The 12121-nt window shown below is 49.7% G+C and overlaps 1 protein-coding gene across 1 annotated transcript; it reads right to left on the bottom strand.

Moving 5' to 3' along the window:
• Positions 1 to 2379: 2379 nt before the first annotated feature.
• On the bottom strand, positions 2380 to 10674 carry fhdc1 (FH2 domain containing 1). The gene is made up of 12 exons (XM_062564491.1): positions 9883 to 10674; positions 9650 to 9711; positions 8491 to 8593; positions 8263 to 8348; positions 7638 to 7738; positions 6947 to 7017; positions 6573 to 6680; positions 6063 to 6133; positions 5629 to 5746; positions 5314 to 5478; positions 3869 to 5168; positions 2380 to 3835 (listed from the first exon to the last, which is right to left on the bottom strand). The coding sequence occupies exons 1-12, from the start codon at positions 10375 to 10377 to the stop codon at positions 2970 to 2972; spliced, it is 3546 nt and encodes a 1181-aa protein (XP_062420475.1). The 5' UTR covers positions 10378 to 10674; the 3' UTR covers positions 2380 to 2969.
• Positions 10675 to 12121: the final 1447 nt, after the last annotated feature.

Below are 12121 nucleotides of genomic sequence, written 5' to 3'. Positions count from 1 at the left end.
CGATCATACTTCAAGATTTACCCTAAAAAGAAAATTAAAAAAAAAATATATATATATATATATATATATATATATATATTATATAAATACTTATTAAATAAATAAAAATACAGACTTTATCTGATTTGAGGCCACTACAGACGTTAAAGATCTTCTGTAAACGTTTACGACGAAGTAAACTCAACAGACAGCTTTCTGTTTACACAGCAACACGGGATGTTTATTGATTGATTTCATCAGAAATACAGAGGAGCAATGGGACTTTTCAGTGTACAAAAGGCTTGCTTGGGGTTAAACGAATGTCAACAAATGTCACATTTAGACATTTTTGTGAATCCATGTTTATTTTATCATCGAAGCAAGAAATGATTCATAAAGTTCCCCTCACGCACCGTGAGGTACATGGGGGGGGGAAACAACATCAACTTTGTGGACGCCGTTGACCTTTTTTGGAGTTTACGCGGTCTTCAGCCAGCAATGGTAATGGGTGTTTGGGCCGTTACCACGGAAACCACCCTGTAACGAGGAAGCTGTGGTGGAAAGATCGGGTGCGTATTCAAATCCTGCAGCAGCTCTACTGCTGCACGCCGGTCGGGTGAAAAGCAAAAGGGCAGCCATTGTGGCGTTCGTAAGGGGGGGCTGTTAAGAAGGTGGCAGCAGGGGGCATTGTGGGACACACAAAGGACGACCCTGAGAAGGGCCGATGGATGGAGAATTGAGTCCAGGTTGGAGGAAGTGCGTTTCTACATAAGTTGGCGTTTCCTGATGTGACAAAAGTTGGTTTAAATAATTAAACTGAGGCAAACTTTGTTTTTTAATCAGTTTTGTCGTTTGTAAAACAGTTAAAATTTAGATTATTTTCACCGATCTTTGCAATTTTAAGTCTACAGGAACTTGAGAAAACTTATTTTCTTTGAATCTTGTTCAAAGGGGATTTTTCCTGCTCAAATTAAAGACGTCTTCATTTACGGCCAATTCACATAATTATAGCGGAATTAATCAAAGTACATATTGACCGTATCAAATAAACTCAATGCAAAAATGATAAAATAATTTCTATAGGCACAACTTCTCAAATATGCTTAAAAAAACAAGCAAATTCCTTCCGTAATTAAAAGATAATAATGAGCGTTTCGAAAATTTTTCACAGTTTCTTTTACTTTAGGGCCCCATCAGTTAAGTTAAGATGGAGAATCAGAAGCTTTTGGGCCAAACACACACGTCACACTGTGCCTTTTTGTGTCATCGGCTCGTCCCCCTTCATTTGCATCTCTCAGGCAACAGGAAGACACCCGGCTGTTAAACAACACCCGTCCTCTCTCCCACGTCCCGCTCCTTTTTCACCCTTCATGTTTTTAAAAGCCATGTAAACAGATCGATAGTCAGAAAAAAAAATACTCTATCTTTACATTATGTACAAATGTGTGTCGCCAAACCCGCTGCGTGTCGATGGGACGGTGCCGCGCGGCTCTACTCCCCTTTTTTACGTTGGAGCGAGTTCCTACAGGCGACGCCACGACGCCGTTTTGAGGCCAAGCGCCTTTCACGAGGCGACGCCACGACGCCGTTTTGAAAGGCAAGTGGTGAGAAAATGAGCAACGGGGGGGGGGGGGGGGGGGGGGGGGGTACAAGAGAAAAAGATCAATGATATGGAGTGACCCCCCGACGTGACCTTTGTCGTTTATGGTGACTCTGATTTTGCATACGTGTTTGATTACATCATAATGTCAACATTTGTTTTGATTTTTTTTTCCCATTGCTCGCATGTCTTTGGATTGGGAGGCAGTCACTGAAATGTATTTTTGCCCAATTTGTGCGACGTGGAAACGCAAAGCTAATAACTTAACTTTCATTGTTATTACAATTGCAATCGTTAATTTCACTCTTGTGAAACGTGTCATTTTCTGCAACCTGCATGGGGTCCGTAGTCTGAATTTGGGACCGTGCGTTTGACAGATAGATAATATTTCCCTCTACTTGATTATTAGTGAATTCTGGTGAATCCCTTTGAAACGGCGGTAAACATTGTTAAATTTGTCATGACCGGTTATTTCTTAATCTAGACATTCAAAGCAGGACGTCGATGTAAATCACATGACCTCTGATCATTCCGGCGAGGTTTTCAATGCTTTTCTTCTCAAAGCATTAGTGTTGATTGTGTATTAGGTTACGAGTATACGGTCTACTCCAAGATATCATGGAGGAGTTCTAACACATTTACAAGCTACTGACACTCACACACAAGAGGTACAACGAGTACCACGGTCGGCTCAGAATCACCTCATACTGCATATTGTAGTAATATTAATATACCAGGGATTCGTAAAAAGTGACTTTGCAGTTTAAACGTATTCGTCAGGTCCACATCTGTATCGCGCAGAGTCAAATCAACAAACTCCAAGCTTCCTGCTGGTACAAGGCCACTGAGATCTTCATGAGGTATCAAGCAAAGGAACCAAAAAAGGCAAAGAGAAGCAATTCTCTGCAGCAGTGAAAAAAAAAAAAAAAAGACATCTCAACAGCAGCAAGGTGAGCTCCAACGCGCCGTGTGACCCTGAAGGAGACCGGGCAGCGGCGCGTGGTCACCGGTGGTCACGGACCCAGTGCAGTGACTGCACAGCTGCGAGCAGGCAAAGAGGCTGCTGGGTAACAGCGACGATTCGCCGCGCGTCTGTGTAGTTAAAGAAAAAAAAGAAAAGAAAAAGGAAGGGAAGTCGTGGAAAAACAACAGCAACAAAACAGCAACAAAACAGCACGAGCAGTTCATTGCATCTCGCTCTTTGCAGCTGATCCATAATCAGCTGATGGAGGATCCATAGTGTGGGAATAGCTTAAGACCCTTTTTTTTTTTTTTTTTCAGATTGGACACGCCCGCGTTGTGGAAGGCAAAGATGTGCTAAGAAAAAGAAGAACAAAAAAGGAAACCAACAGGGGTTTCCATCAGAGTGGCTCATTCTTCTGCAGTCTCTTTATTTCCAGCTGGGTTTGGAGCTTCTGCCGGACGCCGCCGCCTCTCTCGAGGAGACAGACTTTTCAGAAATGCAACTGGCCTTGCGGACATTTTCCCGCGGCGGGGGCGGGGTCATACTGCGGTAGGCGCTGCGACTGGCCGCTTTCACGCTCTGCACCCGCCTCAGGTTCGTCCCGCGTGGCCTCTCCTCGCCGGCCTGAGCCGCGGGCGCCGCCTTGTTCTGCTTCGCCGGGCTCTGCCGGGCGGGAAGCGAGGGGCTGCGAGACGGGGTGGAGGGGACGGAGGGGACCGACGGGACGGACAGCACCGACGGGACGGACGGGGGCGGCGGCGGCGGCGGCGGCGGCTCCTTCTTGGTCCGGGAGGTCGATGCCACCGTGTTGCGTGCGAAGCTGGGGAGGTCGGCGGCGTCCTTCGCGCCGAGCGCTCGGCAGCTGCTGCCCTCAGACGAGGCTCCGCCCTGAGCCTGGGCCCGCGCCAACGCTCTCATGGTGGAGCGGCACATCTTCTCCTCGGGCGCCGCCTTGGGGACGTTCCTCGGCGATTTGGCTCTCGGCCTGTGGACGGACGGCTTCCGGGGGGCCGGGTCGCGAGCCCAACCCGGGGGGCCACCTGCCAGGCCGCTTCCCCTCCGGCCTGCGGCCTCGCCCGGCGGCAGGCTGGAGGGTCGAGGGGGCCTCGCGGTCCTTACGCTCCTCCCCCCCGCCGGCGTGCTGTGGTCGCGGAGGGGCCGCCGCGTCTCGCCGCCGCCGCTGCCGTGCGCCAGCGGCCTCTCCGTCCTCGCCAGCCTGCCGATGGGCACCACCTTCCTCATGCCGTGGTTCTCGCTGCCGGTCAGCGTTCGCGCGGCACGACCTCCTCCTCCTCCTCCGCCGCCGCCGCCGCCGCCGCCGCCGCCCCTCGGCGCTTTGTTGCTTCGACTCTTGGTTTGCGGCGCCTTCCGGCTGCCTTTCTGCGCGTCCTTCCCCGCGCCTCGTTTCCCCTCGGCCGTGTCGCAGCTCTCCGTGTCCCACTCCTCCGCGGCGGCGGCGGCAGCGGCAGCAGCAGCGGACGGGGTCACGGGCGCCGCGTCAGCAGATTTGGGCGCCGGAAGCTCGTTGGTTGACAACGACTCCAGATTGGAGGACAGGGAGCCAGGAGCCCGCCGCCCCTCCTTCGTTTCGACCTCAGAGTAATCCGAGGTGACGGAGCAGTCCGTTTCCGTGCAGTCCGGTTTCTTGTTGGACACGGGTGGATCCAGTGGGAGGGGCGTGTCGCAGGTCGTGGATGAAACTGTGCTGTTGTCCTCTTCCTCTCCCTCAAGCGGGACGCCAGCCTGTGCGCGTGGATCCATTTTCTCTCCCCAGGCCACCTTGGGATCGGTTCCCCTTTCCGCCACGTTGTCATGTAGAAGGATGTCCAGATTCACAGGAAGTGACCGTCGGCCCTTTTCCAAATCAGTCACCACCACATGGCCCTGGTTGACAAAGTGCGCCGGATTACTGTTGTTGTTGTTGTTTGGACTCGGCAGGTCGAAAGCCTGAGGACCTCGGACTAAAGTGTGCGTGTCTACGTTGACGCTCATGTGGCCGCTGATGGCCGGGTTAAGGGCGAGATGGGGGGGCTTCTGAAAGACGCAGAAGGCACGAGGCGTAGCGCGACCCCCCTCTGACGCGGATGAGTCATTGTTGTTGTTGCCGCGCGGTTCGTTGTCATTCCGCCCGCGCGAGGAGGAGGAGAAAGAGGAGGAGGAGCAGGAGGAGGAGCAGGAGGGGGGGGGGGACCCGACGGGCTCAGGCCTGTCGCAGCGCAGCTCGCGGTCGTCGCCCTGCCCCGACATCCAGGGGGTCGCGGCCCGCTGCGCGCCGCGGCCCGGCCGAGGCAGGCTGCTGAACTTGAGGCGGTCGGCGGGATTCCCGGAGCCCCCGAAGAGCTCCAGGTAGCCGTGGAGCTGCCGGTCCGCCGGACCGGCGTGGCGGTGGCGGCGGGCGCTGGCGGAGCGCCCCAGCGGGCTGTGGGGGCTCTGGGACCTCTGCTGGAAGAAGTCCAGCAGGCCCTCCTTGGTGAGCGTCTCCACGTCGTTCTCGCTGCTGCTCCGGCCGAACCCGCCGCCGCCGCCGCCGCTCTGGTCCGCGGCCGACCAGGCGACGCGCTTTTCCTCCAACTCCCGCAGGCGCCGCTGCCGGGCCGCCTCCTTCGACTCGCGGTCCGCGTTGTCCTGGGGAGGCCAGAGGACACGGGGGAAGATACGGCTCGGATCACATCGGGCTCGGAGAAAACATTTCAACTCTAATTCACTCACTCACTTTACAATATTGAAATGTGTAAACTAACCCGGAACCATCATCTGCCCTAAAACTGACCTTCACAGCTTTCTTGAACTTGATGCAGAAGTCCTGGAAGATGCGGAAGCACTCGTCCAGCTTGAAGGTATCCTTGTCTTCGCAAAAGAAGTCGATGAGAGCGTTCCCCTCTTTGCGCAGATCCAGCCGGCTTCTCTTCAGGTCCTGCAGTGTCCGCGCGGAGCCCTGAGGCACATGCATGCGCGTGCATGTTTTACATCAATCAATGCACTGTTATGGGTGTCATCGTCTGCAGTGCCACAAATGTGCAGTCGCCTGGATCCCACTTTTCCGTTACAAAGCATGTCATTAGTCCTTCTGCTGCTGCCGCCTCACCTGCAGAAAGGCCTCCAGCTGCTGCAGAAGCTCCGGGTCTCCTTGAACCTTCTCCTCCAGGGTTTTAATCCGGACATAGAGGGAGGAAAACTCCACCTCGATGTTTTCCACTGAGATTCTACATGAAATCATCACAACGGGGGAAAATTGTGAAATCAGGAAAATGTGCCACCGAGACGATTTTGGTAATAAGCAGCATCACACTGACTCTCAGATGATTACACAGAGGGTCATTTGGAGAATAGAATTGATTAAGTAAATGTCGGGAGTAACTGGTGATGTTAAATATACAACGCTGTATATAAAGGGTTTTACAGTGGAACCTAACAACCTTTCATGGAAACTATTCCTCACGTTCAAGATAGACGTTCAGATAGAAGACAGACACTTTTCTTTTTGTTATGATCACGTCTCCCACTTCGTCTCGAGTTTACCTGGAGGCGCTCTGCACGTGCGGAAGTTTCTCCGGAAACTTGAGCAGCTTCTCGTCTTTTTTCTTTGCCTCCTGCGCGGACAAAGAGTGAGAGAGAGAGAGAGAGAGAGAGAGAGAGAGAGAGACCACACAGGTTCGGCATCATTGCATCGTGTTTGTCTACGTGGTCACTTGGCTCTTTTCTGTTTCCTTTCACACTAAGTCTGTTTACTAATTTTCCAAGTTCTGTGAGATAAAATAGCAAAGAGTTACATGAATGTCTAAACAACGCGCGTTACTTAACCTTAACTATTATAGTATGCATTTAGTACATGAACTTCCAGTACATGCCTGATGCAACCCGCACCGATCAATAGCACTCAAGCTTTTAACACCACATTCCATGTTGACATTGTGCCTGGGACGCGTTGACGTGGCCATTTACGAAGGGCCTCGCGTCCGGTTACAGGAGACGGTGCAGCTCTTGAAGGCATTGTGCGCGTCATTTTGTAAGGCGGAAGCCTCCACTGACCATGGCGACAAAGTGCAGCAGGTTCATCCCCGGCTTGTTGGCCTTGGTGTCGGCCAACGAGAGGAGGGAAGACAGCTTGAAGCCCACGGCGTTCCCCGCGTACCCGCCCTGAGGAGCACAGAGCGACCGGTCAGACACATACAGAGAAACGGTGAAGGATGAGGAAGGAATCAGATGTTGAGATATTTGCTTATATGCTGAAAACAAGAATAAATTGAAACAAAAAGAGAATTAACAATAACTACAGCGCACAGCTGAATTCGAAAATGACTTCATCTTAATGGGAAAGAGTTAAATATTTGTAAAAGAATGCCAGCTTAATCCTCTAAATCCAACAGATAGGAGAATGATCTTAATGTAACTATTGGACTCACAGCATTCATGATGTTTCCAGCCTGCAGCACCAGATGCAGGATGGCATGAAGCTCCTCGCAGCTCATCAGCTCTGTATGAACGGATCCAAACAAACGCACTTAAAAGACAATGCGCAGCAGATATCAGCATCACGTCACGCACTGCTTCGCTTCAGCAGCCCCACGCAGACCGGCCCTCAGTAGGAAGAACGACTCCTACTCATAGAAAGAAGTGTAAGGGTGCCATTACGCTTCGCTTTTATCTAGCATCACTGGCTCGATGGGTAAAACAGGGTTTTGGACCTAATGCATGCAAAATATGTGGCACTCATTCCAGCCGTGGCTATTAACATGCTAATGTCAACCAAATCGGTGAAGGCAGTGAACTGCTTCACATCTGCACATAGAGACAGGAAGCAACACGTCACTCTGTGAAACCCACCAGGGGAAAACAACTGGAGCCACAATATGCAAACAAGTCTCGTTATGTCATGTACAGGACAACATCAGCAGCAATAATGAAACAAGTGAAAAATATATATTTGTCTCATTTATTTGTAGCACAATGTTTTATAAACGATGACACAGCCGTGTGTTACCTTTCCTACTTCTTGATGAGCAGCACTGCTGACAGCTCAAATATCTGGGTCACCTGTCTCAGCACATGTGACTATGTGTGTGTGTGTGACTGCGTGTGTGTGCTATTTATCACCTTTGGTGGCGATGCGGACGACGTCGATGTCGCGTCTCATCGCAGCACAGGAAGGGCAGAACTCTTCTTGGAGGACGATGGCCTCGATCCGAACGTCGAACCTGCCGGAGGGAGACGAAGCGCAGAGTCGTTCAACCTGTGATCCGAGGAGACTCTGATTGACCCGTTTGTCCGCTACGATGCTTGTACGTCAGATACTAGCGACTACTCGTTATAACTCATTAGAAGAAGAAGAAAAAAGGAAAAAAATGACAGGAAAACCTGAAAATGTCCTTTTGGGGAGGGATTAAAAATGCCAATTTTTGTTAATTCTGTTGCATGGCAGCTTAAATTTAAGCCATAACTAAATAAATACATACAACCAGACACAAGACCTTTGTATGAACACATATGAATGAGGGACAAGTTCTTTGGAAACAAAATGCAAATCCTGCCTCACAAAACCCCCGTCTCTGCTTTCGCCGACTCTCCCTTTGACTGAAAGTACACTATGCACACACACACACACACACACACACACACACACACACACACACACACACACACACACACACACGCGCACACACACACACACGCACACGCACACACACACACACACACACGCACGCCATTGAAATCCACTCACCGAGGCACCTGGATCAAGAGGAACATAAAGGAATCCACCAGCGTCAGCTTGTCCGGGTCTCCTTTAAACGCCCGCAGCTTCTTGACCTGTCGCGGCGACAATAGAGAGACGGGAAGCTCAGCCGCCGCTTTTGTTTTTCACCGCCCGCCTTCACAGGCCGCCGCCGCCGCCGCAGCCAGGTTCAGATCTTTTTTGACTCCAAAAAAAAAAAAAAAAAAGAACACGGACCTCCTCTACGTCGGGAAGGAGCTTCAGCAGGTCTCTGAGCAGCTCCGCCCCGTAAGCCTTTCCTTCTCCCCGTCGAATGTCTTCTACGATGGAGCGGTTGGACCTGCAACACAATTTATTTTCAAGTAGAACCAAAAAGGTTAATAAACAGTAAACGACATAAGAACTTTTTAGGCCTAAATTTAAAGGATTTGGTTAAATGATTTGAGGAAATATTTTTTATTTGAGGTGATCAATATGAAAGCAGTCCTGGTTAAATCAGCACACCGCTGGATGGCAAAGATAGTGAGAAATCTGCCTGGGATAAGATGGATGCACATGTAGGACAGAAGGGTGAATTCAGATCAGAGCTGCGAAAAAAAACAACGCACAATGAACAAAACACGGTGATGAGGTGCAGTATGGCTGACATTCAAATGTCATTAAAATACGGTGGCGAGCTACGCAAATACACCGTCATGCAAAAGAGATGCAGAGCACACTTTTTTGTTCGACGTACGAAGCAGATTCTGGTGAAACACTATCTAGAGATTTACAGAATCATTTCCTTATTCATCGTTGAGAGATTGGGAATAAAAATGAGAAGATGGCAGTAACTGACAAATATTTAGACCCAAACTTCTCCTGAGGTTTGATGGACTATTTGATGAAACTGAGATTCAGGAGAACATCGGTCAGCGGGAGACGCTGGAAAGTGGTACATGAAGAATGGATTCTTTTTCTACTGAGTTAGGTGGTGGATAACAGAGTGTTTGTTAGCCATAAAGGAAACTAAGGGCTGGTCACTACTTTCTCTCGTCAGTACTTTTGAGGACATTTTTTTTTAAATTGAACCACCCGACTTCCTCCTCAATCACCTGTGCTCATTCTTCACTGCTTAGTCTTCATAATCTTGGATGTAAAGACTTTAACATCGCAAAAATTTAGTTTTTGCTGGATCTGCAGGAAAAACGTGTTTCGGTCCCATGTGCTGCTGTCCGTATGTAGGCATGCTCTAAAAAAAAAAAAGGCCAACCTTATTGAAGCCTTAATATCTTTCGGGGAGAGTTTTAAGTTTGAATTCATCCTAAGCGGCTGTTGCAATTGCAGATTATGACATTGGGCCTTTAAGAGTAACGTGGAGTTGATTCACGGAGAAGCCGAACAGTAGTTGACTTACTTCTTGAACTGCTTCAGGAAAATTCCAACATTCATCCCCCTCTTGGAGTCAAGGATGCTGATCTGAAAACCAACCAGAGGCGAAAACACTTTACTCAAAGTTCCACAAGTCAGGAAACGTTTGAAAACGTCGCTACACGACACCGATAAGGGCCCAAATCGCCTAATCTCATTGGAACTATTAACCAGCCTGGGATTGATGCACAAGGCTCTCGCCGTCTTGGCGTGCCTCACCTCGTCCTTGCTGCTCTCCTTGAAGGAGCGAGACCTGGAGATGCGGCTCGAGGCCCCGGAGGCCGCCGCCGCCGCCCCCCCGCGAGCGCCCGCCGCCGCGTCGTCCTGCTGCCCGAACAGCTCCTCCACGGAGCGCACGTCGATCTGATACTGCTGCTGCCGCACCGCCATCGTCCAGATGTTGGGCGTCCCGCGCACCTTCTCCTCCGGTATGGGCTTCCAGAAGAAGCTGCGCACGCGGCGCTTCTTCCGCGCGTTGTGGTTGGCGGAGGTCGGCGGCGGCGGGAGGGGAGGGGGCGGGGGAGCTTGGTGCTTGGAGGTGCGAGGGGCTTCGCCGGCGGGAGGTGGGGCGGCGCAGGTGTGTCCGCACGCGGGGGAGGAGGGGTCAGAGGTGGCGACGGAGGAGGCGGTGCAGCCACTTCCCTCGCCGCCGCTGCCGCCGCCCCCGCTGCTCTCTGGCTCGCTGGTCGTGGATGGAGAACTCATAACAAGCATGACGGGGGTGAGCAGTCAGCATACGAGCTCTACGCCGACGTAGCGCCAAAAGACGGAATATGTCTCTATTTTTTTTTCTAAATTTGATTTCCAAAAAGATGTTTCCTGTGCAGAACGTCAAAATGCTGCAGCGCGTGTCCCCCCTCGGCCCCCGGAGGAAGGTAGGTGTCCCTTCATCTGGTCACAATGGAGGGAGCCCGGCCCTTTGATTCTGTCCTCCTCCATCATCATTCAGCCGGTCGTCCAGCGGGCGCAGCAGAGCCTTTGAAGGCCGCCCCCCCACCGGGGGGGGAGTGGGGGCGGGCGGCGGCGACGGCCATTGGAGCTACAGCGAAAGCGGGAAGAAAAAAAAAAAAAAAAGAGGATTATGGAGAGGTAGTCATGCATGTTGTCATGGACAGTCTGAAATAAGGGGGACATTAGGGGGATCAAACGAGATGGGGCCCGCAGTCAAAGGGGCTCACAATGACGGAAATGGGTAATCCTACTTTTTCCTGTTTTTGAAGTCAGAGTGATGGTCAAGAGACGTTAGAGCCACCGCTCGGTTGAGTTCTCACGTAGCGGACTAAGAGATACAGAAGCAGGTTAAAACAAAAAGTGGCAAACTGTGATGCTGTTGCATCAGACACAGAGGTGAAACTCTAAAAATTAGAATATCGTGCAAAAGTTCATTTATTTCAGTAATACAACTTAAAAGGTGAAACTAATATATATACTCATTACAAGCAAAGTAAGACATTTCAAGCCTTTATTTGATATAATTTTGGATGATTATGATTATGAAAACCCCAAATTCAAAATCTCAGAAAATCTTTGGCAGTGTGGGCAGGTGCCAAGTCCTGCTGGAAAATGTCAGCATCTCCATAAAGCTTGTGTGCTGAAGGAAGCATGAAGTGCTCTAAAATGTTCTGGTAGACGGTTAAGTTGAATTACTGAAATATATAAACTTTTGCACGATATTCTAATTTTTAGAGTTTCACCTGTAATATGTAAAAAAAATGGTCCTTTTGTCTGTATGTCTATTTCTCGCATCAGTGTCAGTCCATTTATTTCATGAATGCATCTCTGGCAGAGGCAGTCTAACTAAGCAAAACAAAATAATTATTAATAATATTAAACCCAACTAGAGAGATATCCATATTTATTCCAGAGAAACAGATCCACACTGGACTGACTTTAGTTTCATGGAAAAAACAACCAGCCGTCTCTTATGTATTCAATCCACACCATCTGTTGCCATAAGAGGCTGTCTCCGTAGTAACGCCATTAACAAACAACACAGGGCGCCAGAGAGAGGTTAAAATCAGTAGAATTTGTTAGATTGTTCTGCGAGGTCACCTTGGAACAGATTAAAATAGCACGTCCCACACAAGCAACTAAAAAAAGGATCAATTCATCTGTGAAATACACGCTATTCAAGGATGACATTTCTCTGTTGACTTTGCTACACAGAGATGAGAGAAAAAAACAAAAAAACAATGGATGAATCCAAGGATGGAGGTGGTGCTTTCTTTCAGCATGATGACATCATTTTGTTATCATTGGGATGCATTTATATTAAAATAAAAAAAAATATTATTTTTTTTTTTAAAAACACCATGCATGACAACTTTCTGGTTTCTAAGGTCAACTCGCATCTCACAAAATGAAAATATCTCCGTAGGGACCCTCTGATTCGTCAGCAGCCAGTTCCACCCGATACCGCAGGGATTATGTATAATGAATAAAGAGAATGGCCTCACGT

This window comes from Pungitius pungitius, chromosome 9 (assembly GCF_949316345.1).
Source record: "Pungitius pungitius chromosome 9, fPunPun2.1, whole genome shotgun sequence".
In the NCBI taxonomy this organism is placed as follows: domain Eukaryota; kingdom Metazoa; phylum Chordata; class Actinopteri; order Perciformes; family Gasterosteidae; genus Pungitius; species Pungitius pungitius.
The sequence above is the reverse complement of the archived record's forward strand: the minus strand, read 5'-3'. Positions and strand labels throughout refer to the sequence as shown.